The sequence below is a fragment of the Pangasianodon hypophthalmus genome, chromosome 8, assembly GCF_027358585.1.
Source record: "Pangasianodon hypophthalmus isolate fPanHyp1 chromosome 8, fPanHyp1.pri, whole genome shotgun sequence".
Lineage (NCBI taxonomy): Eukaryota > Metazoa > Chordata > Actinopteri > Siluriformes > Pangasiidae > Pangasianodon > Pangasianodon hypophthalmus.
This window is the reverse complement of record NC_069717.1, coordinates 23,688,121-23,713,629: the sequence shown is the minus strand read 5'-3', so window position 1 is coordinate 23,713,629 and position 25,509 is coordinate 23,688,121. Positions and strand designations below refer to the sequence as shown.

General features: G+C 39.6%; 1 protein-coding gene across 8 annotated transcripts in view; it reads left to right on the top strand.

Annotated features, from left to right (window-relative positions):
• The first annotated feature begins 1,591 nt into the window (after positions 1-1,591).
• The window catches only part of iqsec2b (IQ motif and Sec7 domain ArfGEF 2b), a 51,280-nt gene continuing 27,362 nt past the window's right edge, over positions 1,592-25,509 (top strand). For 2 of the 8 annotated variants that reach the window (XM_053236201.1, XM_034306520.2), the window contains exons 1-3: positions 1,592-2,460; positions 2,749-3,790; positions 13,119-13,202. In XM_053236201.1, the coding sequence (XP_053092176.1) occupies positions 3,345-3,790; positions 13,119-13,202 (530 nt within the window). In that variant the 5' untranslated portion in view covers positions 1,592-2,460; positions 2,749-3,344. Of the gene's footprint in view, positions 3,791-13,118; positions 13,203-25,509 lie in introns of all 8 variants that reach the window. The other 6 variants (XM_053236204.1, XM_053236205.1, XM_034306523.2 and 3 more) reach the window with 4 other exon arrangements.

The window sequence follows — 25,509 nt, the reverse complement described above, 5'->3', positions numbered from 1 at the left end:
TCCAGAATTATTGGCACTTTTGGGAGGTCAGAGGAGAATGGCCAGACTGGTTGAAGCTGACAGTAATGCTATGGTAACTCAAACGACCACTCTTTACAACCGTAGTGAGCAGAAAAGCATGTCAGAATGCACAACATGTTGAACGTTATAGTGGATGAGCTACAATAGCGGAAGACCACATCGGGTTCTGCTCATCGGGTTTCAGCCAAGAACAGGAATCTGCAGCTATAGCGGGCACAGGTTCACCAAACCAAGTTGAAGTTTGGAAAAAAAAAATCACTTTGTCTTTTTCCTATCTTTAGCTGTTCAGAACATACAACAAAATGGCAGATACTTTTTTTTATTAGCTGGGGTGAAAATCCAAACACACTGGAACAGATTACTCCATTAAAACTAACATCTGCCGCAGCAATACTTTTTTAAATGGCAACTTTCAAATCTGAACACCAGATGGAGGCAAAAAGTACTTAATGAATATGACCATACCACGCTTACGATACCACACTTGTTCACATACAGCCATAGACCGTAAAAGGTGTGAGGGTTACAGTGTCTTTCCTTTAGGCTTATTGAATTGGAGGATTTAGAGTGCAGGAAGTAACGCGCCAAAGAGCCATATATATAAAAAGACAATCTGTATCGAAGATAAGAGGGAACATATAGAATTAATTCCCAAAAAAACTCAGTCCTCTATCTAATCAACTATGTAGTTGCAGATCAGTTCAAATGACCAAAAATGCCTTGTCTGATTTATTACAGACGCCAATGAAAACGTTTTTATGATGCATTGGTTAAAATTAATATTATAATAATATTTTGCTTCAGTTGTAGAGCATCTATGAGTTCTCTCTCCATTTTATCTACCCAGTTGGATGAAAACACATCTTGCTGAGTAGCGAATGACCTTCAGGAGGTGGAACATGGCTTCCCATATATTTCTCTCTTTTCTCTCAAAATAGTTCATATTTTCTTACCTATATTATGACCATTGCCATAAATGAACATCTAGTTAAACAACCATTACATTTTGTGCCACGTTAAGCATCAGCCATTTTAACTTTTGGGAACATCTGTCATATCTCAGTCCTAAGCTATCTCTGGCTGATGAAAAACACACTTCCAATAAAACAGGCCTTACAAAAACTCTCTCCACCAAGTTGGGTGGAGGATGGTGTAATCGTTGCTCTGTTATTTAAACTGACTTGTTTATCCCCTGTAGGGAGAACTGCTGGGGGGATATAAATATAGCAAAAATAATTGTACATTTCCTTCACAACAAGTTACATACTCACTTTGGGTTTACTCACCTTTATTTCTTCTATGCTATATACTGACCCCTTTAAAATTCATAACTGATTTATCAGAAAGAGAGAGAGAGAAAGAGAGAGAGAGAAAGAGAAGTACAGACTTTGTAAAGGATCTTTTCGGAAATATTTAGGTATATGATGCGCCAAAGAGTAGGGAGGGAGGAAGGCAAAGAGAGAGAGAGAGAGAGAGAGAGAGAGAGAAGTACAGACTTTGTAAAGGATTTTTTTTTTTTTTTGGAAACATGTAGGTATATGATGCGCCAAAGAGTGGGGAGGGAGGAAGGCAGAGAGAGATGGAGAGAGAGAGAGAGAGAGAGAAAGAGAGCATCCCTACTCTTCATTGTCCATCACAGAACTGGACGCCTGTCACTGGAATATATTTCTCTATTTTATTTCTTTTGACGTTCTTGAGCTCAGCACCTGAGAGACTTCTTTGTGTTTACTTCTAACTTGAAACTGTGTTTTTTTGTTTTGGCTGTTTGATGATGTTCCCCCATCACTTCACCACCAGTGAAACGGACAGCTTGACCAACAGCAGCGGTGAAGCTCAAGCAGTCGCGCGTAGGTAGGATGCACCTGTGAACTAGCCTCATGAATCGTGACGCTGAGGAACTGCGTTATTAGCGTCGTGGGGTTTTTCTTTCTCCCTCTACATCTTCCCTTCTCCGCAGTGAGTGTGTGTGTGTGTGTGTGAGTGTGTGTGTGTAACAAGGACCTGCTAGTCGCTCGGCTTAACAAAAACACACAGGAGTGAGAACTGCGAATGAGTGAGTGGAGAAATGCTAAGAAATGCTAAGAAAATGGATTCTGATGTACAAATTCACCGACTCACCGGCTGACTGACAGAACTTTTGATCATTCCGACGCTTATTTGTGTCATTTCTTCACACTCCATACTTCATCCTTTATCAATATCACAGTTTGTTTGTTTTTTTTTTTAAAAAGAAGAAATCAAATCTTACATTTTGACGATAGATCAGCCTGAGGACGAAAACATGCGCGCGTGCCAACATGATTTCACTGCGAGTTACCTGAGAGGAAAGGGCGGGAAGCGCGCGCTGCATTGAACAAAAAGGAAAGAAAGAAAGAAAGAAAAACGGTCGCGTACAACGGCAAACTTACACCATGGGGTGAAGAGGAGAAATGAAGCACTGTAAGTAGACTACAGAACATTTTGAACCTGTTTTTTTCTCCTCTAAGTATCCATCTTTGTTAATAGGATACTTAAAACAAAATATATACAATGTAAAAATATATATTGACTTTGTTTAGTTGTGAGTAAAACTACTTGTTTACGCAACATTACATTTTACAGTTTCAGGTCTCAGTCTTCGTGATTTTTTACTTTTTCTTCTTGTTTATATGAATTGACATTGAGTTTCTCAAGATGTTAAATTAATGAATAAAGTTTTTTTTTGTTTGTTTGTTTTTTTTAAAAAAGGCTCAAAGCCTCTTCAGACACGTTATTGTTGTTGTTTCCGGCCTCCTCAGAGCTGTTAGCTCTGCGTGTGGGAGTTGTGCTGAGTGCAGCAAAGCTCAAAATGGTGGACTGACTTTTCCTCATTATCTCGCTTGTCTCTATTGCAACAGTCATTCTCAGCATTTCCTTACTGTTCTCACTTCTTCAGACTTAAATGGATATCTGTGCTGAAGGGGGCAAAAAGGCCCATTTGTTTTCACCCTGCCTACTTTTCCTTTGTATAGTTTTGTGAAGTAGCTGAACAATGTACATCTGAGAAGATGTGAAACACACTATTGACTCTGTGTATCTACACTGAAGAAAACTTGCCAATGATTATTATTGCAAATCTCCAATATGCCTTAAGGCATCAACACTGACGATGAGCCAGACTGTAACAATGGTCAGTTTAGTTGAACGTTCATAGTTGGTTTCTACTACTGAGTCCATCAAAATCACCATTTTGCTCTTCCATTGATAATCTTTTAATTTATCACCCCCGACTAATTCAGTGGGGGGGGGGACTGAAAATTACGCTTTTTAGGAGTGACCTTGCATCTGGTACCAAAGCCTGGGCCATGGAGTCAAACCCAGACAGCCCTAGCCGGGCTGTGGAGTACCTCCTGGAGCTCAATAATATAATTGAGAACCAGGCCAAGCTCCTGGAGACACAACGCCGGCGCATTGAGGAGCTCGAGACACAGCTCGACCGAGTCAACCAGGAGAACCAGGACCTCCGCTTGGACAGGAAACCTGGAGCTGACAGCTCCACGCAGAACCACAATCATGAACAGAACTCAAAGTCCAGTGGACCATCGTCTTTGATGAACCACAACGCCAGCAGTGTCCACCATAACAACAGCAGTAACGTACCATCGTCTACAGTCCCTGGCCCCGCTCGGAGGACCCACACCAGGCTGAGCCGAGGCCTATCATGTGGTTCAGCTCCCGTGGAGAAGGAGAGGGGAAGGCTGGAGAGGAATGATAGCACTGGAACCAACAGCACAGCTACTCTACGGAGACAGTAAGTAGCTCTTATCATATCCATGCCTCTGGTTGGTTTGTTGCATATACTAACTTCTAAGGAAGATGGCACCTGAACACAGGTCACATATGTTATGGAGTTACAGGGTAGGAGAGGCCTGACCAGTGGCCGTGTCCCAGGTTTAATACAGTACAACCATACTATAACAAATTCTACATTAATAATGGCCACTATTTCTCTCTTTTAATCCACTGCATATATGATGGTGTGTGAGGAGATTTGGAGGCTCTAATCCAGCTTTCCTCTGATTTCATTGGGTACACTTTTCTTCGATGTATAGCTAGCCACTGTGTGGGCTGCTCTGTTATAATTTGTGTGTGTGAATGTGAGTGTGTGCAGCATGGAGCATTACAGCAAGAGAATATCTGCCTTTGCTGTGTGGGAGTACTAAACAAACATGCTGATTTGTTGTACAGGGTCGTGAGGCATTTGTGTGTATGTGTGTGGGCATGTTTTTATATCTTGGTGGGCACCAGATGTCCCCACAAGGATAGGAGTATCTGATGTTTTTTCCCCAAATAAATAAAAGAGCCTAAATGTTTCCTTTTGATGTTAATGTTAGATATATTTAGGTGTAGCAGAGCTCTGATTAGCTGCATTAATAATGATTTCACTGGAAAATCCCCACAAGGTTTGTAAGACAAATGTGTGTGCGTCTGAAGGAAGCGATAATAATAAATTATGCATGAGACTTATACATATAATGTGTAAATACAGCGTATTAATGTGATGCGTGTATTCCTGTGCCTATGCAATACAACAAATAACTGACGTTTGCAGTTTTTGTCCAACTGTATGCCTACTCTTATATTGATAAATAATTTCCATCCCCTGACAGAAGTCTCCCTGCTTTGGAAAAAACTAAATCAGGTATAATATTAATCACTGAAAGGTTAAGGTGTTTGCTGATGCTTTCCTGTGTCCTTGGGTGAAATGCGCTGTAATGAAAGGAGCAACTAGAGAGAATGAGCCTCAGCATGTGTCTTCCTGCTTGCCACAGTAAGCAGCCCTCTCAGCCCGGCTCATATAATTATGTTTGCGCTCTTATTGCAGCCAGCTGCAGCTCAGCCCCGTAGTTTCCTCTCAAGAGTTTCTTGATTCTTCACTGTGGTTCACTCTCCCTCTTTTGTTCATTAGTGTCTAAAAGTCAGCTGGACAAAGAAAACTTTCACTCCTTATCTACAACACTGATCATCATTTTTAAGTGGAGACCAATTAAAAGATTTTGACTTTTGAAATAAACTGACCATTTAATTTCACTCCAGGTGTACCTCAGGGTTCAGTAGCAGATCTTTGTAATCTTACAATATTACAAACACTGGGTCTCATTCATCAAGCTGGATACGAACAGATTTATGAGTTAATTGTTAGTACAAATGTTTACACAAGAAATTTGGTATTCATAAAATCTGGTAAATTTGGAAAAATGTTTGTATCCTGCTCCTGCTCCTGAATGCGTGTAAATTTACGCATAAGAAGACTAAACCGCGACTTCATTGACTTCAAATCATATAATTTGATTGAATTGCTGCACTTTTGTATATGGAATATACAGTTGTGTTTGAATTGCTTATTTTAATTACATTTACAGCATTTAGTAGATGTCCTTATCCAGAGCTACTTATAGAAGTGCTTTGGAGTCTCACACATATTCATACTAGTTCACTATGTGAGGGACTAAGAATACCATCTAGAAAATTTTGTGAAATCCAGTCATTTCATATTATTGGCTTTAATTAAACAATATAAAAAAATAAATAAAGCAAGCCAACACAAACCCATAAAGTAAGACAAATAAAACTAATCATTCAATTATAACAAAAGAAATGCTGCCATATAAACGGAAGATGTACCCGGTCTATGTGCACATAGCCGTTCACCACAAACAAATGCCTCAGCTTACAAGATTTAGCGCTCACTTTTTATTATTAACATTATGTATAATTAATTCCTTTTATTGGCATAGTAGTGAGTCAAAATAATTTCCACTTCTGTTTTTCAGGCTTTTGAGTCAAAAAACTTCCTCTTCTGTTTTTCCAGCTTTACCCTGATCGACCATTTCGTACATGCAGCTGTCTGTGCACTTTTATGGAGTTTTGTGAGCGTCACTACATGCAAATCAGCTGTGCCGTGCACATGCTTGATAATTTGCAGGTGATTGGCATTCATCAACCTACACACGTGAATACAAAAAGAAAGTTGGAAGAACACAATTGTCATTGTATACTGTAGCATTATGATTACCTTTCCCTGGAATTAAGAGGCACAAACATATTCCAGCATGACAAAAGCCCCTGTACACAAAGCAAGCTCAATGAAGACATAGTTTGCCAAAGTTGGCGTGGAAGAACTCGAGTGTCCTGTGCAGAGCCCTGACCTCAACCCCACTGAACACCTTTGGGGTGAACTGGAACACTGACTGCACCCCAGGCCTCCTCACCGACCTCAGTGCCTGACCTCACTAATGCTGTTGTGGCTGAATGAGCACAAATCCCCACAGCCACGTGCCAAAGTCTTGTGGAAAGTGCTAGAAAGTCTTCATAAACATATTAGGTGGTAGGGTGGAGCAGCGGGTTGCAGAGTCCCCTGTTTCATTCTGAGCTGTCTGTGCAGGGTTTCTGTGCATGTTCTCCCAGTGTCTGTGAGAGTTTCCTCAGGGTTCTCCATTTTTCCTGTGGTGGAAATTCACCTGTAAAGTGAAAGATCACTACCAACACTTGAATATGCTCAAGCAAATATTTTATTAATCAGAAAAGTACTTAATCACAAGCCTGGGTAGACTTACGATACTAGACCTTACCCCAGAGCGCTAGAAAAGACCTTGCACTAGACAAGGGTATACAAGGAGTGATATTTGAATTATTCATACAGCAGAGAACAAAGCATAAAACATATGATTGGTTATAGATTAACATAGGAGGATTTATTTCCTATTTCTGTATATGGTCTTATTTTCTACTTACATAAGTTATTCTTCATCACCATAGTCTTTATCAGCATCCCATAATATGTTGTTTTCCAAACAGATCCAGTGCTGAAACTCGTCAAGTGGGGGCCGACAGCCAGTTCATACACCACACACACACTTCTCAGTGAAGTTATACTTGCTAAACACATGTAAAAATCTGCAGTGAGATCGCTGAGGCCTAACCACTAGTCCTCCAGGGACCCAAGTGAGTGAATATTAATATTAAAAATATTAGAAGTCTTAGTTACTGTAGTAATTGAGAGTGGAGTTTGTTTTGTCTTTGACTTCAGGTTAATTAAAAGTGGTTGAACTTAACATGAGCACTTTTGGGTGGCACTTTTACTGCCACAAACTCTAAAAAATTGAGAGTTGATTTTGAACTTGAAGCAGAGAATAACTACATAATTCTCTTTGCATTCATCTTTAAACATTCTTGTCTTTTTTTAACAATCCATATCGTCACTTCAGTAATCAGACCAGAAATGAAATAAAAATTTTTACGAAAGTCTGTAACATTCAGCCCTTCACATCCCTAACAGAATGTCTCTAGCACTGTAGCAAGTCTTTTGGTTGGTTGTAAATAATTTACATACGTAAATGCGTGTACATAAAATGGATAAATTGCAGCTGAGGAAAGCTGTGATGATTGATGTGTTGAGTTGTTGAACTGTGACCTGCAATGTGACTGCTCTAAGCTTAATCCAAAATGTAAATAAACTCCCTAACAACTAGTTAGTAACTCCTTTTACTAGTTTTATGATTGCTTAACTAGCTTTATGATTGCTTAACTTGACTAATTCTTTCGCTAGGAAACGCAAACTTGTATACCATCACTTTTATGTTCAAAGACAGCTATGTAAAAGTATGATTAATATTCATTCACACCTCTGTGCGTCACACTCATTACACATACATTATTACACGTGTTCACCCCCTTCTCTATTCCCTGTTCTCCCACGAGGCAAGTTAGTCATTAGTAACACATAATAGTTCTTTATGTAGGTCTCAAACGCTGTGGAGCTGGTTCAATAGTACAGAGATCACAGATGTCTGTTTATGTATGCATTTGTTTATGTGTCTGTAATCATCTTCTGTTAATCTTATTAACTAAATGTGGTATTGCATAAGCCTATAAGTAAAAATAATAATAAAGAAATATAAGAAACCTCTTATATAACATGACAGCACTTGCATTAATTAAAGTATGTATGAACCTTGTAGTTGTAGAGATCAGATTCGGATGAATCTATGCATAGGCAAGTATAGTTGTGTCTAGTAGAGCAGAGTTATTTTAGGACCATCTTCTTTAGTCTCCTTTCCTTGCCTTGCAGCAGACAGCATTCCGTGCTTAACATCTTTTTGCTCTTATTTCCCTGTAATTTTATTTTTTTGCTCCTGGCGGATATGTATGGAAATGTTACAAATATAATTATCACAGCATACCAGGGGGTTAGTACCAAAAAATTCCATCACATTTTTAGTAAAACTCAATCGTCTCTACTTCCAATTGATCTTTCTCTGTGTCTCTTGCCATCTGTCTTGCATTAGAGTCACTTTTCGCTACCTGAACCCTTCCACTCCCTCCCTCTCTGACACTGCTGATAACAGATGGAGAATCAGCCTGTGTCCCACCGTTTCACTTTTAGAGTGGAGCATGCTGGGAAGAGGTCTCTCTCTTTTCCACCCCCATGTATACTATTCCAGCTTTGTTTTAGCTCCTTCCTTTCCTGTCTTGACTTCAATCTCTTCTTCTTTCCTGCTCTCTCCTCTCTCTCTGTCACTTTCGTTCTCTCATGTTTTTCTCTCTCCTGGTATCACTCTCCTTCTTTTAGCTCATCAGCAGAAGGTCATGGCAATACTGACAGTGCTAATTATTGACCTGCGGTTTGCTTTTAACTGCTACCGATGACACAGGCTCCTCAGCAGGCCCATCCGGCATGCCAGGCGTCTCTCTCTCTCTCTCTCTCTCTCTCTCTCTCTCTCTCTCTCTTTCTTTCTCTCTTTCTTGTTCCCTCTCCTCTCTGTCACTGTCTTCTGCCTTATGTTAGAGGTAGTACTTATATTGGGTCTATATTTGGTTTTTCTGACAACATTGCTACAGAAATGTAGTAAATTGAAAGCGTAATGAAAAATAATATAATGCAAATGTTTTTGTCAGAAATGTGGTTTCTGGTTACTTAATATGGGCCATTATGGGCCAATTACAAAAATGTTTTGATAACATTGGATTGAATATTGTTTGGTAATCTATTTTTTTTCTTTTCTACCGATACACTAATGCAGTAGACATAATTTAGGGGCATAAGACAAAATGTATATTAAAAACGCAGAGTACCTAAGAGTTTTGCACAGTGCTGCATATATTCATAATGAAATGGGCTTTAAAAGTACAGAGGTCATTGGCATGATTCGTGTGCAAATCCTCAACTGGCAATCACACCCACTTCCAAGTACAATCGCTCAAGTTCCCCAATCAATCAAGTTCCCCTGCCACATGATTGATCTTTCTTCTGTTGCACATCTGGCCTCATTTACCTCAGTATATAAACTTATCAATTAACCTCAGTCTTTGCTTTGTCTTGGTTGTGCTCTCTTGGCGTAATTATGATACATTTTGTTATTTTGTATTTTCTGTGAATGATCTTGTCTTTGTTCTTTCGGTTTTTGCTTTTTTCCTGTTTTTGACTTTGGTTTTTTTGGTCTTGGATATGTACTTGTTTTTTTTTTTTTTTGGACACTTTTGCCTTTCATTCTCTTCTTTCATGTCTCTTATGACAAGTCGTGGCAGTGTGATTAGTGTCAGCCTTCCATCTACCTAAAAAATTTAAAATTATTTTTCAACTTTCCATACTTAATTTAAACTATTGTAACTTTTTGTTTGAAAATGTGTAATGTATGGAAGTCTTGCAAAACCCGCTGTTCTGAATGTCTGGCAAATGACCAAAAAATGTCCTAAAAAATGTCCTACTCCATATTCCGTACTAATGGGTTTGTGCATTATGTGTATTCTAGGTTATTAGTATACCCTGTTGCAATACTTTCTGGAATTTCATGAGCAGACCGGATTATCTCCACTATGTTTTCAGAGATCTGTACAACACAGTAACATTACCACAATAGTGCCCTATATAGTGCATGTGGTGGGATTTTAATTATCTAGGGAATAGATAGTGTAAATTACACATTCTAGGTGATTGAGAGTTGACAACATTCAGTCATCAAGCATACAATCTAGCAGCTTGTTTTGAGCTATTTTATTCATACTTTCGTTCAGCTGTGTTCGATACAATGCGTGTGTTTGCCAGGTTTCAGCAAAATTTCCATCCCAACTACGTATCAAAAACCACACAAAAGACTTGTGTGGGAAAGAAGGTCATGGTGGTTTACACGCATTTCTGATGTACAGGCATGATCTGCTCCTCAATCCCACTTTTTTTTCCCTAATCTTTGCAATATATCTTACAATAGAAAATGGCTCTCTATATGATAGACACTTACACTTTGCTACTGTTAGATTTAATTCCAATTATTTGCTATATAAACAAGATCTTGGCAGCCACAGAGTGTTAAACTACCTCAATTTGACATAAAAAAAAAACAAAAAACCAGCAACCCTGGCAACCCTTTCATTGACTGTCCGCCATTGTATTTGTTCACAGAGCAAGCATGGGGTAGCACGATTCCTGCCCCAAAGGGCCTCTAGAATTAGCACTTGTTGCAGTTCTTATTTTTGACCACTAGGTGCAATAATCACTCTGGATCTAAATGGGGCAGCACTGTTGTTCCAAATGTATTAACGGAACTTACATGCGTATTTCGGCTATTTGCATGCTTGCATCTTGCCAGTCCAAATACCTATTCAGATTGCAAAAGAATCTTACAATTCTTTGTTTCATCAATATGACAGTGATCCATTACGTATTAAAGGTAGCGACTGTAGCTAAGTAATTAAATTGCACAGTGGTAACAAAAATATAGCTCCTGTGTTATGACTAGTTTTAGCATGACATTTTGAAATGGAAATGTTTAATTAGTATGCCAACAATATGAATTTTAATATTGTTTAAGATTAAATAATTTAATCTATTAAAATAATAAAATAAATAAAATAATTAAATAATTAAAATAATGCATTTCAATTGCAATCCATATTGGCATTGGCTCTTGCTGAACGTGTATTGGTCAACTGACCATAAACGTGTAGCAGTCTCCCTCAATGTTCTTTGACCAACGGCAGCACAGCAATTTTTTTATTACTCATCACTTCCCCTTTTGAACGTATGTCCACGCACTTCATTAATCTCTAGAGCTGAGAGCAGTTCATAGTAATAAGAGATGCAGTGCTCTTGAGGCTCTCTCTCTCATTCTCTCTCTCTCACTCTCTCTTTCTTTCTCTGTGCACTAAAACTTAATCTGTGACCTGTGTACAATTTTCTACAATTGCTAATTTTGCATATATTTCAAAATGTCTCACACAGTTGGCATAACAGTGTTGTATGTGGACTAAAGAGTTTCAAAAACTGTGAGTAGTGCTTGTTAGCAATATAATTGCTATATAATTATATATGCAGTATGTTCATTCACGACAAACAACTTTACCCCTTCTTATTCATATAATTACCCAGACAGCCAATCATGTAGCAGCAGCACAGTTCATAAAATCATGCAGATTCAGGTGAAGAGCTTCAGTTAATGTTCACATCAAACATCAGAATGGGGAAAAATGTGATCTCAGTGACTTTGACCATGGCATGGTTATTGGTGGCAGACGAGCTGGTTTGAGCGTTCTAGAAACTGATGATCTCAACTCTGGTTTCTAGAGTTTACACAGAATGGTATGAAAAACAAAAAACATCCAAAGAGCAGCCGTTTTGTGGGTGGAAAAGTGTTGATGATGAGAGGTCAGAGGAGAATGGCCAGGCTGGTTTCAGCTGACAAAAAGGCCATGGTAACTCAAATAACCAATCTCTGTGGATGGGCAGCAGAAGACAACATCAGGTTCCACTCCAGTCAGCCATAAACATGAATCTGAGGCTACAGTGGGCACAGGCTCACCGAAACTGGACAGTTGACGAAAAACAGGTGACATTTCTTAAAATCTGACTAGATAAAAAAGGTACTATAACATAATATAATCAAGTGCATTAATGCAGAATAAGGATCAGAATAATGAGTATATGATAAGTTTCTAATGTAGCGCATCATGTTTCTCCCCTTGACCAAAATTAAGTAAGTCACCAACCAACATTCAGGCCAGAATACATACTTGTTCTTTGTGTAATGCAGCAGGCTTCAGGATTCAGAAAGAGTAATGCATACTATGGTTACAGCACAGAGGTGCATTGCACCACCGTGAAGCATATATATGTACATCACCAGCTACTTTGTGCTCATTATAGCACTGCATCAGAACGATTCCAGGTTGGCCTCAGGTTAAAGAATTATACTGGCAGTATTACCCTGAAATCCTTGATAAATCCTGTGGTTCACAACAGGGGTCACAACGTCTCATCATGTTTCCAGGTATTCACACAGACACACCTCCTTACAACAAACTATCAGCATTCATCTGAAGGCTGGTTGCTGCACAGCACCATAGATACACACATCACACTGTTAGGATTCTGGAGGACTGCATATCTTCCCTTCACTGTGCCTCTGCAAGCTACTTTTACCCATAAACTCCCTCTCTGTGTGGCAGCACAAATACGCAAATCCATTTCAATACAGAAGTATAAACCAGCCTTCATCCTACACCGCATAAACTGGGTGTGACTGTCTCTCTATAGGTTCACCTGCACACAGTAAAACACATACAACATGTGAGAGGATGGGAGTGCTTAATTACTGAGACTGGACATGAATTAGTGTGGCACAGAGGTGTTACTTGCTTGTACTTTGCTTTATGTCCCCCCTCCATCTAATATATTCAGTTTTGTAGAAGTTTGACCTCAAGCTACCTTTACAGAGCAAGGAATCTGAGAACAGATCCTTCAGGGTCCTCTCTTGTGGATTGTCATCTTCAGTTCACCTCACTTGTTTTCAATGTTCATGTCAAAAGCTTCATTCTGTGGTCATTGAACTATTTTGTGTGGTTTTGGATGTATGTTTTGGATCATATGCCTGCTGGAAGATCCAACCACAACCCAGCTGTAGCTTCAAGGCAGAATCAGTCATTTAAAATCTTCTGGTAATTCATGCGGTCTAGGATCATCACAGATCCTGCACCATACTTAACATTGAGGATTTGGTTCTTTTGTGTGTAACCATGCTTGTTTTTCCACCAAAACCACAATGAGTGTTTGTTGCAAAAAGCTCTATTTTTGTCTTTGATCACAGAACCCAGATTGATGACTTCAGAAGGAATATGTGTGAAGACAAACCTGTGATGATGACACCCTTCCCAAAACAAGCCCGATCCTGGTACAGATTCATGTATTTGGACTAAGTGTGTTGGCACCCTTAGTATAATTCTAGTCAACGTTAAGAATGTAAAACACCACAAATATAATGAGATGAATATCACAGAGTTTTGGTCTTGAATCAAATCCCTACACAACAAGATTAGCTCAGAGTAAAACACTACAAACTTTCAGATTAAGCTCACAAATCAATCCCGACCAGTGTTCCTAACTCTCAGAACTCTAATGAACAAATGTGACTTTAGATCTAAATGAACATGGAGGATGACAGTTCAGTGTGGCTGTTATTGGTTGTCTTTTACACATGATATTGTGTTTTCACACAAAACACTAGAGGACGTCAAGTCATTTTAATCATGCGTGATTGTGGCAGTCACGATTGGAGTAGATTGAAGAGGTTAAGATTGAATTTTACACACGTCACACCGCAATATAATCTAGGAAGGTGATATTTTAAGACCAGCATAACATCTGGAAACCTGTTATGGTTGTCGTAAGGGGGTACTTGGCCTTAAGATCAGCCTGATTATCCTCTAGTGTGGCCCAGGCATTAGTGGAGCTTACAGAATTATCGTCGGCGTCTCCACCTGGGGAAGCTTTTATCGTCAGCATTTTCACTATAGGCTCTCTGCTAACTCGTGGCTCTTCTATTTTTAACACTGTCCCTCCTTTTCCTTCCTCCCACTCACTGCTATTCTCAGTATTTGGTTGGGGAGTGCATGTGGACAACCAGATTTACATCACAGGCTGTTTAACAGTGAATCCCAAACACTGTGTTTTATCACTGGTGTCAGAGCATTCCCTCCCAATCTCTTTATGAGAGCTATGATAAGAGCTATGGCATTTTTTTCTTTTACATCTCTCTTTCAGTGACTCAGTCTGCAAGTATTTTCCTTCAGCATGCATTTTTAATATATTGCCCTTTATACCTGTCAGTACCTGAAGCAAACACCTGTGTTTGACATTTTGGCCTCTTTATCCACAGTTGCAATGTTTCATACCTCATATAGACCCTGCAACAAAATGATCTCTATTGGACAAAAGGCTTGGCAAAATCCCAGAAATTTCCTTTAATTATGCTGAAATCACATTTACAACACTCATGTTTTTGTCAAGTGATCTGAAACAGCTAATCATACTGAGTGTGGTGTGTCTTGCAGGCTACTGGAAACTCTTTAATTCATCGTATCATCATTTATAACACACATAAGCAGTTAGACCAATAACATGAGTTTGTGTTGTGTGTCCTGGTGTAGCTGAAGTCACATGGGTGACGCTGACTATTCTTAGAATGCATTAAAGTCCACCCTGTGGTCAAACTCATTCTGTCTTTATTTATATATTTTCACTATAACTCAGTGAAACCTGACTTATCCCTTTACTGGTGCCTTCTAATGCTGGATGAGATTTTAGATCTAATCCACACAGTGCCACTTTGTGAATGCGTAAGTGCTCCATTGGCTCTACAGGAAGATGATCTATGAACTGTTTCCCTGGTTCCAAATATGGAGTTTTTTGTAGCCCAAAGCTCTGTCGTGTCAGTGTTTTAATGGAAACCTTCAGACAGACGGATGAAGTTTTCTCTGGTCAGTAGCATTACACACTGCTAAAACAAATCCTGTTCACTTGTATTGTAAAAATCAACAACTTTGTATGAGAGCCATCCTTAATATGGAGATATGAAATAACTGAAGGACACGAGAACGTGCCTTAAGCGCATGAAGTACCACATTCTTCTGAGTGGTACAAGAGAAAAGCATTGATTGCCAATACAAATCCCAATAATGCCACAGCCATCTGTGGCTAGGAGTCCAAGAGAGCAAAATTGGCCATGCTGTCTGGGTGGGAGGGATGACAATACACTGTCTTCTGTCAATCAGAGCAACACTAGCCTATCATGGGTGTCTATGAGCTCACGTATGTGGAAAAAGACAGTTAGTGCTTCAGCTGTCCTGTGACTTAGCTGTAGTTCAAGACGATATGGTGGTTGGCTTCATGCGTCTTAGAGGAAGCACATGTTAGCCTTCACCCTGCCTGGTTGTGGCTATGTTTTGTGACGAAAGTTAGCTAGTTGGTGGGAATTGGCAAGTGGCCAAACTGAGAGACAGTGGGGTAACGGGGGCCAAAAAACTTCCTTTAAATTCACGTTCTCCACTAATGATGACATTTCTGCAACCACCAGCTCCTCATCTCCTCCCTACTATCCGTCAGCTCCTAACCATGAATCTTTAGTGGGGGGTCTGGCTATCTATCACAAAGCAGGCCAGAACTCCACCTCAAGTTTTCAGAGTTCTTCCAACCATTTACATTTCCATTCTTGTAGTTAAGGGCATGTTCTGTACTCCCAAAATGAGTGATGTATGAGATAGGTCTGCTCACAAAAGGTTCACACAGAGATTTGACTAAAAATGACCTTATACTGCACAAGCAACCTAGTTCTAAGACCTTACTTTGCATTATAAAAGTAGTATAAAATAAGTAAGTGGCAAAAGGTTCACACAGAGATCTGTGGGTAAAAGGCTTGAATGGATATGTAGAAGGGTATGTGAAAAGGATTAGTAATAACACAAAACACAAGTAAGAAAATAATAGAGATTTGACTAAAAATGACCTTATACTGCACAAGCAACCTAGTTCTAAGACCTTACTTTGCATTATAAAAGTAGTATAAAATAAATAAGTGGCAAAAGGTTGAAATCCAGCCAAGAACATTTCTAACCTTCTAATTCTCACAATTAAAAAGTAACATTCATGCAAAATGAGTAATTCACGCAAAATGATAAATTGGGTAAAAGTGAACGGAATGTGCAGCTCTTTGCATATCAGTAAAATTTTTAATAATCTAAGCATGTGATGTATTAAATGAATTAAATTTGCAATTTTGGTAAGTGGCACATTTGGTAAGTCTTGGCCAGCTTACATTGAACAGCTGGAACAGTTCTTTGTGGCAAATGACATAAGCCAGGAGAGGCAGGTTGCAATGCTGCTGAGGATGATGGGAGCAACTACCTATGGTTTACTGAGAAATTTGGTACAACCAGAAAAACCGTAGGATAAGTCTTACAAAGACATTGTAGACACTTTAAAATGTCATTTTGAGCCTAAGCCTTTGCTGATTGTGGAAAGAATTCGTTTTAATCATTGCAGTCAAAGAGCTGATGAGACGGTGGCGGAGCTGTGAGTTGGACAAGGCATTACGCAACCATTTCATGAGCGGAATCCATAACAAAGACATGACAATGGACTTGGAAGATTACTCTTGGAATCTTACTCTTCCTAATGCAGTATCGCACTACTTCAAACTGCACTACAGGCCAATCGCTGGCAGATCTCTTTCTAAACAGACATGTACGCACTCAACTAGACTTTGTTCATCCAGATCTCCCTGCCACTGTTCGTAGGAAGCCAACAGGCTGTGGAGAGGCCTTTTTCTGTGGAGGATGCAGTGTACCTGCATAATACCACAGGAGGAGGAAATAAATGGATTTCGGGAATGATAGTAGAGCAGACAGGGCCAGTGTCATACATGGTTCAGGGATGGAACACAGATGTCATATTCAGGAGACACAGTGATCAGTTGAGAGCCCGGGTTAAAGAGGAGGAACTTGGTAAAGAGACTGACTGTTCAGTGACTGACACCCCGATTTCACCCCGTGCACCAGAAGAGGAAAAGCAAGCAGTTCCTGAGGCTGCTCAAGAGGACAGTGGAGGGTTGACAGTGGTGGTTCAGAGTCCATGTCGCTCATCCAGAATTAGAAAACCACCTAAACACTGCGACCCTTTTTACATTGAAACATCATTGCAAAAGTTCCTTAGTATAGGACTGTTCTTGTCTTATATGCATATGCACATATAAATGTTATTTTTGTTCATTAGAGATTCTGTAGTTGAGAAGTGCTTAGGAATGTTGGGAAATGTTCTGCCACTGTATGTGGAAGTAAAAACGAGAACATACAAGTTCAGACATGCCGTCCCATGTGTATTCTTTTATTTGATACATCACAAAGCATGACTTTGACTGTTAAGGGAGAGCAAACCTGATTTTCAGATCAGTATTAAAACACGTCAGTCACTCTGGTGCTTTTATTGTACTGAATGATGTTTTGCTAAAGGGAAAGACAAAAGCTGGCACAATGATTTTTATTCTGGCTTTTAGACTTATGGCATAAACTGTTCCAGTTTTTCTGGCTCATTTGAGTTTCTTGCACAGTTTGATGCAGAGGGTGAGTAGCGTCATTCACGAGATTCAGAATAAATATAAAAATAAATTCTCCTTTTTTTGATGAGTGCCCATTTGTTCATTTGCACGATAAATGATCAGTAATTGGTGCAAACAAAATATTTTTCATTCTGGAACTCACTATCACTGAGCACATTATGTAAGCCAAATGGATTTCCAAAGCTGGGCGTGCACACATGAACACAACATAAAGCAGTTGCAATTTTTTTTCCCCTTGTGGTGGTGAGTCTAAAGAAATCTGCATGAAAACAAACAAATATGAAAAAAACATATACACAATACAAGCTGACCTGGTTGGATTTTTTTAATAGCAGAGATTGCCAGCTGCGGTTCTACTTCTGGGAGTGTGTTCATGCACGGGGGCATGTTTTTATATCTTGGTGGGGACTGAATCTGCCCAGATGGTTAGGAATATCTGACACTTTTGATCTTATGGGGACGTTTGGTGGGTCCTCATTAATTTTATTATTATTAGCATCTAATTATTATTAAAAAAGAGTGAAAAAAAGAACATTGATTATGTAACTGATCGTAGTAACCTGACCAGAGTGTTATCTGTATTATCTCACATCATAGAATTTCCATTATCCAAAAGGCTGACAGAAAGGCCTTTCTTCACTTTAGGTCTGTGCAGCAGGTCATTTTGTGTGTGAGTGTGTATGCAAGAGAGAGTGTTAACTTGTGTCCATTACTTTATTACATTTTCCACTTTGGCCAATTGAGAGTCTAAAAATGTTTATGTCCTTTTTTTCACTCTGCAAACCGAAGTGTGGTGTGAATAATGCTGTTGCTGTGGAAACAGAAGATTTCCCTCTGGCAGTATGGAGGGTTCGAAGCTCCCCCCCCTTCTTCCCACCCACAGACACTTATCTGTTTGTGTGTGTGTGTGTGTGTGTGTGAGCGTGAGCGGGAGTTATAGAGAGATATCATCCTCCTCACCTCTCAGAGCTCTGAGATAGATTACTCATTCATGTCTTTCAAAAGTCAGTTACGTAACGACAGCATCATATGCTTTCTAGTCGATATTCATTAGTTATATCTCATTATCCAGATGCACAATAATCAAATTAATATTAGTTTATGGTTAATTCTTTCATTTTCATCACGGTGATGATAATCCTTATGTTTGGGGGCAGTGATTAGGGCATGTTAGCTGGTTGAGTCCTGTGTGCTAGTTTTTGTTGGAAAGCCTGTATTGCCCAAGCTGTAGTGGATAGAGAGCGAGTGCAGAGTTGACGCTACACATCAAAGGTGCTAAGTGGTGCTAATAGAAGTATGCAGCAGGTATTCAGCGAGTAGCATCACAGCTATGTGATATTGATGGTGTGCGTGTGTGTGTGTGTGTGTTTGGGAGGGAGGGGGATTCAGGTTACACAGCAAATATACTGCTCTGTTTGACAGCAGTTTATTTGAGAATTGAGAAGTTGCTGCCACAGGTCGTCACTCATCCAATTGATCTGCTTGCCCTTGTGTGTGCAAATGTGCGCATACACACACAAACACACACATACACACACACACTCATGCACACAAGCACACACAGACATAAACATAGATAACCTGAACCACCAAACCAAATCATTTCAAATTATGCACAAGCCTCCATGTACCGACTCAAAGGTATTTTTCTACACACACACACACACACAGAGAGAGAGGGAGAACCTTTGACCTTTCATTGTGGTTGTTCAATTATGAAAATTCACATATATTTTACTGTATCAGCTGGGAGCCACTTTTCTAGTTTTAGCTGTTTTTTTTTTTTTTTTTTCCTCTGTGGGTTTTAAAATATATGACTACATAAAAATACAAGACACACATAAATAAAAAAAAAACTAACTTTTCTTCCTCAGTTTTCCGCACAGTGTAATCTGTGTAGTATATTTTATTCAGAAGTTTTTATGTTTACATATTTCATTCAATGCCATCGTTCTTCAGACTAATTAGTTCTGTGATGTTTTCTGTTTCCAAGATAGCTCTTGACTACCAGGTGTAGAAAAATGACAGATTATGGGTCCACAATCTGGTTACTGGGCTAAAATTCAAGTGTCCCTATCGACACTCTTGAAATTCAGTCTGGTTTAGAGTATTAAAGTTAATCTGGTTTAGAGTATTAAATGAAGAATAGTCTAAGATTGACTTATTAGCAGGCACATAAACCCTGACTGCTGACCGGCATGAATGACCAAGCCAGGCTCACCAGGATTTTTTGATTGGGTGTATTATTTTTTTTACAAATAAATAAATAAATTTTAGTTGATTTTCTGGTCAAGTATGTTGAACTAGATATTTTTTTAAATGAAGGGATACTTCATTAACCACTTTGTCCTGGTCAGAGTTGTGGTGGATCTGAAGCCAATCCCAGGAACACTGAGCATGAGGCAAGAACACTGGGGAGAAGGCAGGAATAGAACCCGGATGGGAGAGCAGTCCATTGCAGGGCACCATGCACACACATTTACACACTCATTCACATCTAGGGTTAATCTAACAATCCACATCAGCATGTTTTTGGTGGGAGGGAGGAAAGTGGAGAGAACCTGGAGGAAACCCATGCAGAATGGAGAGATGCCTATTAACAGGATGTGTGAGGTGTTGTGATTTGAGAGCATACAAAGCTATTAGGGAAGTGACACGCTCGCTCTTTCCTATCTCTCACTCACAGGCTACATCTGCTCGCAGTTCACTTTGGGGGTGGGAATAAGACACATGTTCCCACGGCTATGATTTGTCACTCTTAACCAATCCCTTTTCTTCCCACAAACAGACCTTGATTTCATTCAAAGTAGAATATATTTCTGTCTCACACACAAAATTAGTTTAAGTTGTTGCATCCTCATGCGAAGACAAATAAAGGAATCCTCAACCATTAATGAAAATCTTTTTTCAGCAGTATCTTCTGCAGGTGCCATTTTATAGGCCTACCTGCTGCTTCAGCAGCTTGTCGGTGTAAAATCAAACATTTGTCATGTAACCTTGCCTGATCCCTGAGCTAGCAGTCAGTGCTGGACTGACTACAGATATGGCTTGCTTGTAGTTCGCTTGTTTCTAATTCTCCTGTTTTCTATAATTTCGTTTTTTTCTGTAATTCTGGTTTAGCCCTCAGATTGCCAGTGTGTGAATTATGATTGTGGACTTGTACTCTTTCAACCTATATAGTACAATCCTGATGATTGAAAAAACATTACTGAAGAGACCTTCACTTACATCACCTCAAGCTCCCATGTGTTACACTTATTGGACAAATCATATCTGTTTTGTCCAATTTTCATTATTGTAGAATACAAAAATAAAACATCTGATAGTAACCCAGCTCACAGTTTAATAAATATACATGCAGTACTTACTGAATTCCCCAATAGCCAAATTTAAAGCTTTTGGTGAAATCCCATGTGTGTGTTTAATCACATACAAAATGGCCACTAATTAATATGACTAATTTGAGTCATATCAGAAATATCCAAATCTGTTGATGACGATGATGGACAGTTGGACACACACACATGGCAGGGAGCAGACTTCTGTGTGTGTTTGACTTGATGGTGTCTCTTGGCTTCTTAAACTGTTGAATATGTAAGGTTTGATGAGATATTAGCGGCTCTCTCTCTCTCGCTTTCTCTCTTTTGAGTCTCTTTATTACGCATTTCTCTCGTGCATGGAGGAGATCGGTTGCCGAGGGAACTGTGAGAGCTCAGTGGGCGAGAGACAGCACAGAGAACGAGAGAAATATTGGTGGGAGGAGAAAGAGAGAGAGAAAGAACTGAGTGAAGCAGAGATAGCAGAGATGTGTGGGGGGGTAAATAATGGGGGAAGAAGTGGGTGTCTTTTCTCTCTCTTTTTTTAATAAGTGACTAAGCAATTATTTTTAGAATGGGAGTGATTAGCTTTGTTCATTTGGTGTCATCCAAATTTTACTCTGACCACTTGTTTACTTTTTGTACTTCTTATATAACATAACATCTTCTGGGTCTGCAACATTAGCCTCTTATTGCAGTGCAACTTTTTTTTGGACTATTTTTTGCCATCAGCCCGAGCAGGTGAAGTCACCAGCTGTCTCCTTTAAAATACATGAGAGCACATCTTTCCAAACAACCAGCCATGTGTCAGAACCAAGCTATGTGCTAGACTCTGCCATGTGCCCTTGTTGAAGCCTGTTGGCTGGCATGTTTCTTAGAAACAAGGAGGATAAGGACCTTATTAGCTATCCATCCAGTAATAATTTGGGCAGTGCTTCTCTGGACTTCTGGCCACAGTATAGTTGTATAACCCTAACCCTAACCCTTATTAGTATTATTAGTAAGAAAATTGAACTATTGCACCATTAATATATTACTTTCTTTGGTGATATACACTCACCATCCACTTTATTAGGAACACCTGTACACCTGAAAAAGATCATGTGACATCTTTCCAATCTTCAACAGTCTAATATTGGTGAGCTTGTGCCTTTTGTAGCCTCAGATAACTATTTTGATTAGACAGGAGTGGAACCTGATGTGGTCTTCTGCTGTTGTAGCCCATCTGTCTGATCTTGTGTGTTCTGAGATACTTTCTGCTCACTAGAGTTGTAAAGAATGGTTATTTGAATTACCGTAGCCTTCCTGTCAGCTCAAACCAGTCTGGCCATTCTCCTCAGAGCTCTCTCGTCTTTTATTGTCTTCAGAACCACTGCTCACTGGATGTTTTTTGTTTTTCACAACATTCTCTGTAAACTCTAGAGACTGTTGTGCATGATAATCCTAGGAGATCAGCAATTTCTGAAATACTCAAACCAGCCCATCTGGTACCAATATCCATGCCACAGTTAAAGTCACTAGGATTATATATTTTTCCCCATTCTGATGTTGTACATACAGTTGTGTGCCTAAGACTTGGACAGCACTGTGTATGAGGAAATGACAGTTAAAACTGTGGATTCTTTTCTGCAAATGAAAGCTGAAATCATTTAGCTAGTTAGTCTCCATATAATTTTAAGCATCGTTGTCGATTCGTGAAGTATTGCACATCAGTCACGCAATCTACTGGGTACTCAATGAAAAAGGACATGCAGATGATTCCAAGTGACAGTATTTAACTTACCACAGTGTAACTTGTATTCATTAAGCAGCCTTCCATCAAAAAACACACACTTTTGATTTACCATAAAAATTTTACCTTGGAGACAGTCTGGCTTTGTTTTTTAATTTATTCATTGTCTTTGTTATTAATCATGTTGTCTTCATCAGTGCTTAATTTACTTTTTTTATCAGCTCTGCTTAAGACCACTACTATTTTAAGCTTCAGCCTCCGAAGACTTTTTCCCAGGTGTAAATTTAAATCTCTCCGCTACTCTTGATAAATGAGTTTGATAAGGGCATATTGTGAAAGCCGTAGAGATTAAAGTATGACTTTTTGGAATGTTTTGCCTCAGTGTTTCATGAAGCTTGATAATGGCTAATGGAGCTTTATCTCATTGTGGCCCATGTGGCTGCAGAGGTTTTTAACCTAGTGAATGTGGAATATCGGATGTGCAACACAGCAGACAGAATTCCATTCAATAAAACATGAACGAAGCAATTATGCTCCACAGCTTGAGCAAACTAGCATGTTGCATGGATAAAATGTTATGATTCGTTTTACGGCCACGACATTGTGACTAGCTGAAAGTGAGAAAACTTCACATCCGTCTCCAAATATGGTGAAATGCCTGGCACTCGCCTGCGCTCTACATTCTCGTACACAGCCGCTGAGTAGCCAGCAGCAGGAACAGTGTGTGTTGGGGTATGGTAATGCCTCTATCAGCAGGAAGCATAATTTTTGTGGGTCACTTGAATAGTAAAAATAATGGAGTGTGATTTGCATTGAGTGGGTAATAATGGTCTTGAACACTGAAGATAGGGGTGTGTTCTTAAACACAAATGAGGTGAATGGCTGCTATAATAAAAAAGCTGTTTTTGACTGAATAACTTAGCTATTTCTTTCACACAGCTGTGGTTACTGACTATAGACCTCACAGATTTCTTTAAACAAGCTCATGTCACTTGCTGATCATGAGAGAAACCCTAAAGAATTCCCAGCTTTTGCATTCAGAAATCAGTTGACAAATCTGAGATTGTCTCATATCCCCAAACTGCACACTTCGTTAAGTCAGATAGTAGGATCTGACCCTCTGCGGAACTTTTGTATAATACACTTTAATCTGAGCCATGACTGGAAAATAATCGAAGCAAGGAAATAAGCCTGACGTTGTATCAGCTGCGTGCTGGTGTCACTGTGTGTGTTCAGACACAGAAGAAGTGTGCAGCTGTGCTTTAATAGCTTTAATAGCGCACCCTTTCAGGCGACTGCTTCTCTTTAATATGAAATATTTTGTCTGTCTTTCTGTCTGTCTGTCTGTCTGACTCCTGCTTTCAAAACACCATCATTCACATGCTTTTATCCTTTATGTGCTGCACTGCTTCTGTTTTTTCTTTTTTTTTTTTGACCATCCATCTCTGCCTATGCTTAGTTTCTTTTTTCTTTCTCTTTTTCTTTTTTTTTTTTACTTACAGAAGCTCCCACACACTGGCACAGCTCTCCACACCATCTATCACTCTGCCATTCAGTGCAAATCACATTTCACCTTTCTGTATCCTCACTTGATTTTACATCCATCTCTCTCTCTCTCTCTCTGTCTCTCTCACACACACACACACATACACACACACACACACTTTATCTGTCTCTCTCAAACACATTCACTAACTATTTCTCTTTCTTGCTCTCTCTCTTCCTCACACACACACACACACAGACTTTCACTCACTTTATATCTCTCCCTCTCACATACACATGCACACGCGTGCGTACATGCACTCACTTTATCTCTCTCACACACACACACACACACATGCACACATACACTCACTTTCTCTCTCTCGCTCTTTCTGTCTCTCGCTCTTTCTTTCTCACACACACATGCACATGTCCACATACTCTCTCTCTCTCTCTCTCTCTCTCTCATTCACACACACACACACACACACGCACACGCATACACTCACTTTATCTCTCTCTCTGTCTTTATGTTTCTAACCCCTCCTCAGTCTTCCTGTCCTTGCCAATACTCTCCTGTACATACTTTATCTCTCTTTCTCTCTCATTTTCCCTCTCTCTTTCTGTTTCTCTACTCCCACTCTTCTCTTCATGTGGAGTCCCTCACTCTCCTCTCTGGTCTTCCTGAGTGACCTCCAAACTTCCATCTGAAGCACAATATCGACTCTCTGTGTGGGTGTCCTCCGTACTTCACGTTGCACTTTGTAATTCTCTCTCACACACATACACACACAAACACACACAGACACACACCCTGACCCTACAGCCTGCCAGAAACAGTGGGGTAGGCGGAAGACAGGAGAGATAGAGGGGGAGGATGTAGGTGTGGAAAGATTGGGGAGGTTATAAATAGAGAGCTCTGCTAGAAAGAAAGATAGTATTTAATTACAGCTGAGCGAGACACGAAATAAGGAGAAGAATGGCTAAGTAGTCTCTGTGAGGAGAGCCTGCAGAATGTGTGTTCCTGTGTGTGTGTGAAGTGTGGGATATGAGGGATGTGAGGCTACATGTGGGACCATTCAGGTGACTCTATTCCTCATGCATTAAAGGAGAAGCACAGCTTGTTTTGTTGTAGTAATAAAATGTGGCTGTGTAGAGTTGGAGCCTTTCGCTTTGTTAGTGTTACATAACAATCCGCACTGGGAAGCTCGCCTGGAGACTCACTCTTCCTCCACACTCAGTTTCTGCCTTTGTTGCAAACGTCTTGGGGTTTGGAGAGACAGAGATAATATGACATTTTATCAGGCTGTCAATAATAATTTGAGGTCTTGCTTCAGCACAGAAATGGGATGTTATTTAGGTTCTCTTTGATTATAACTCAGCATTGATTTCTACCCTTAGGAAATTTAGATGTAAAGACTGAAGAGGTGTTATGTAACATGCATACACACTGAGAATTATAGATGGAACTGGTGGGAAATTTATACGCATAATCATCGCTGAACCATCCTCTGAAACTGGTAAAGACTTTATTATTAATTCACGACTTCTCTCA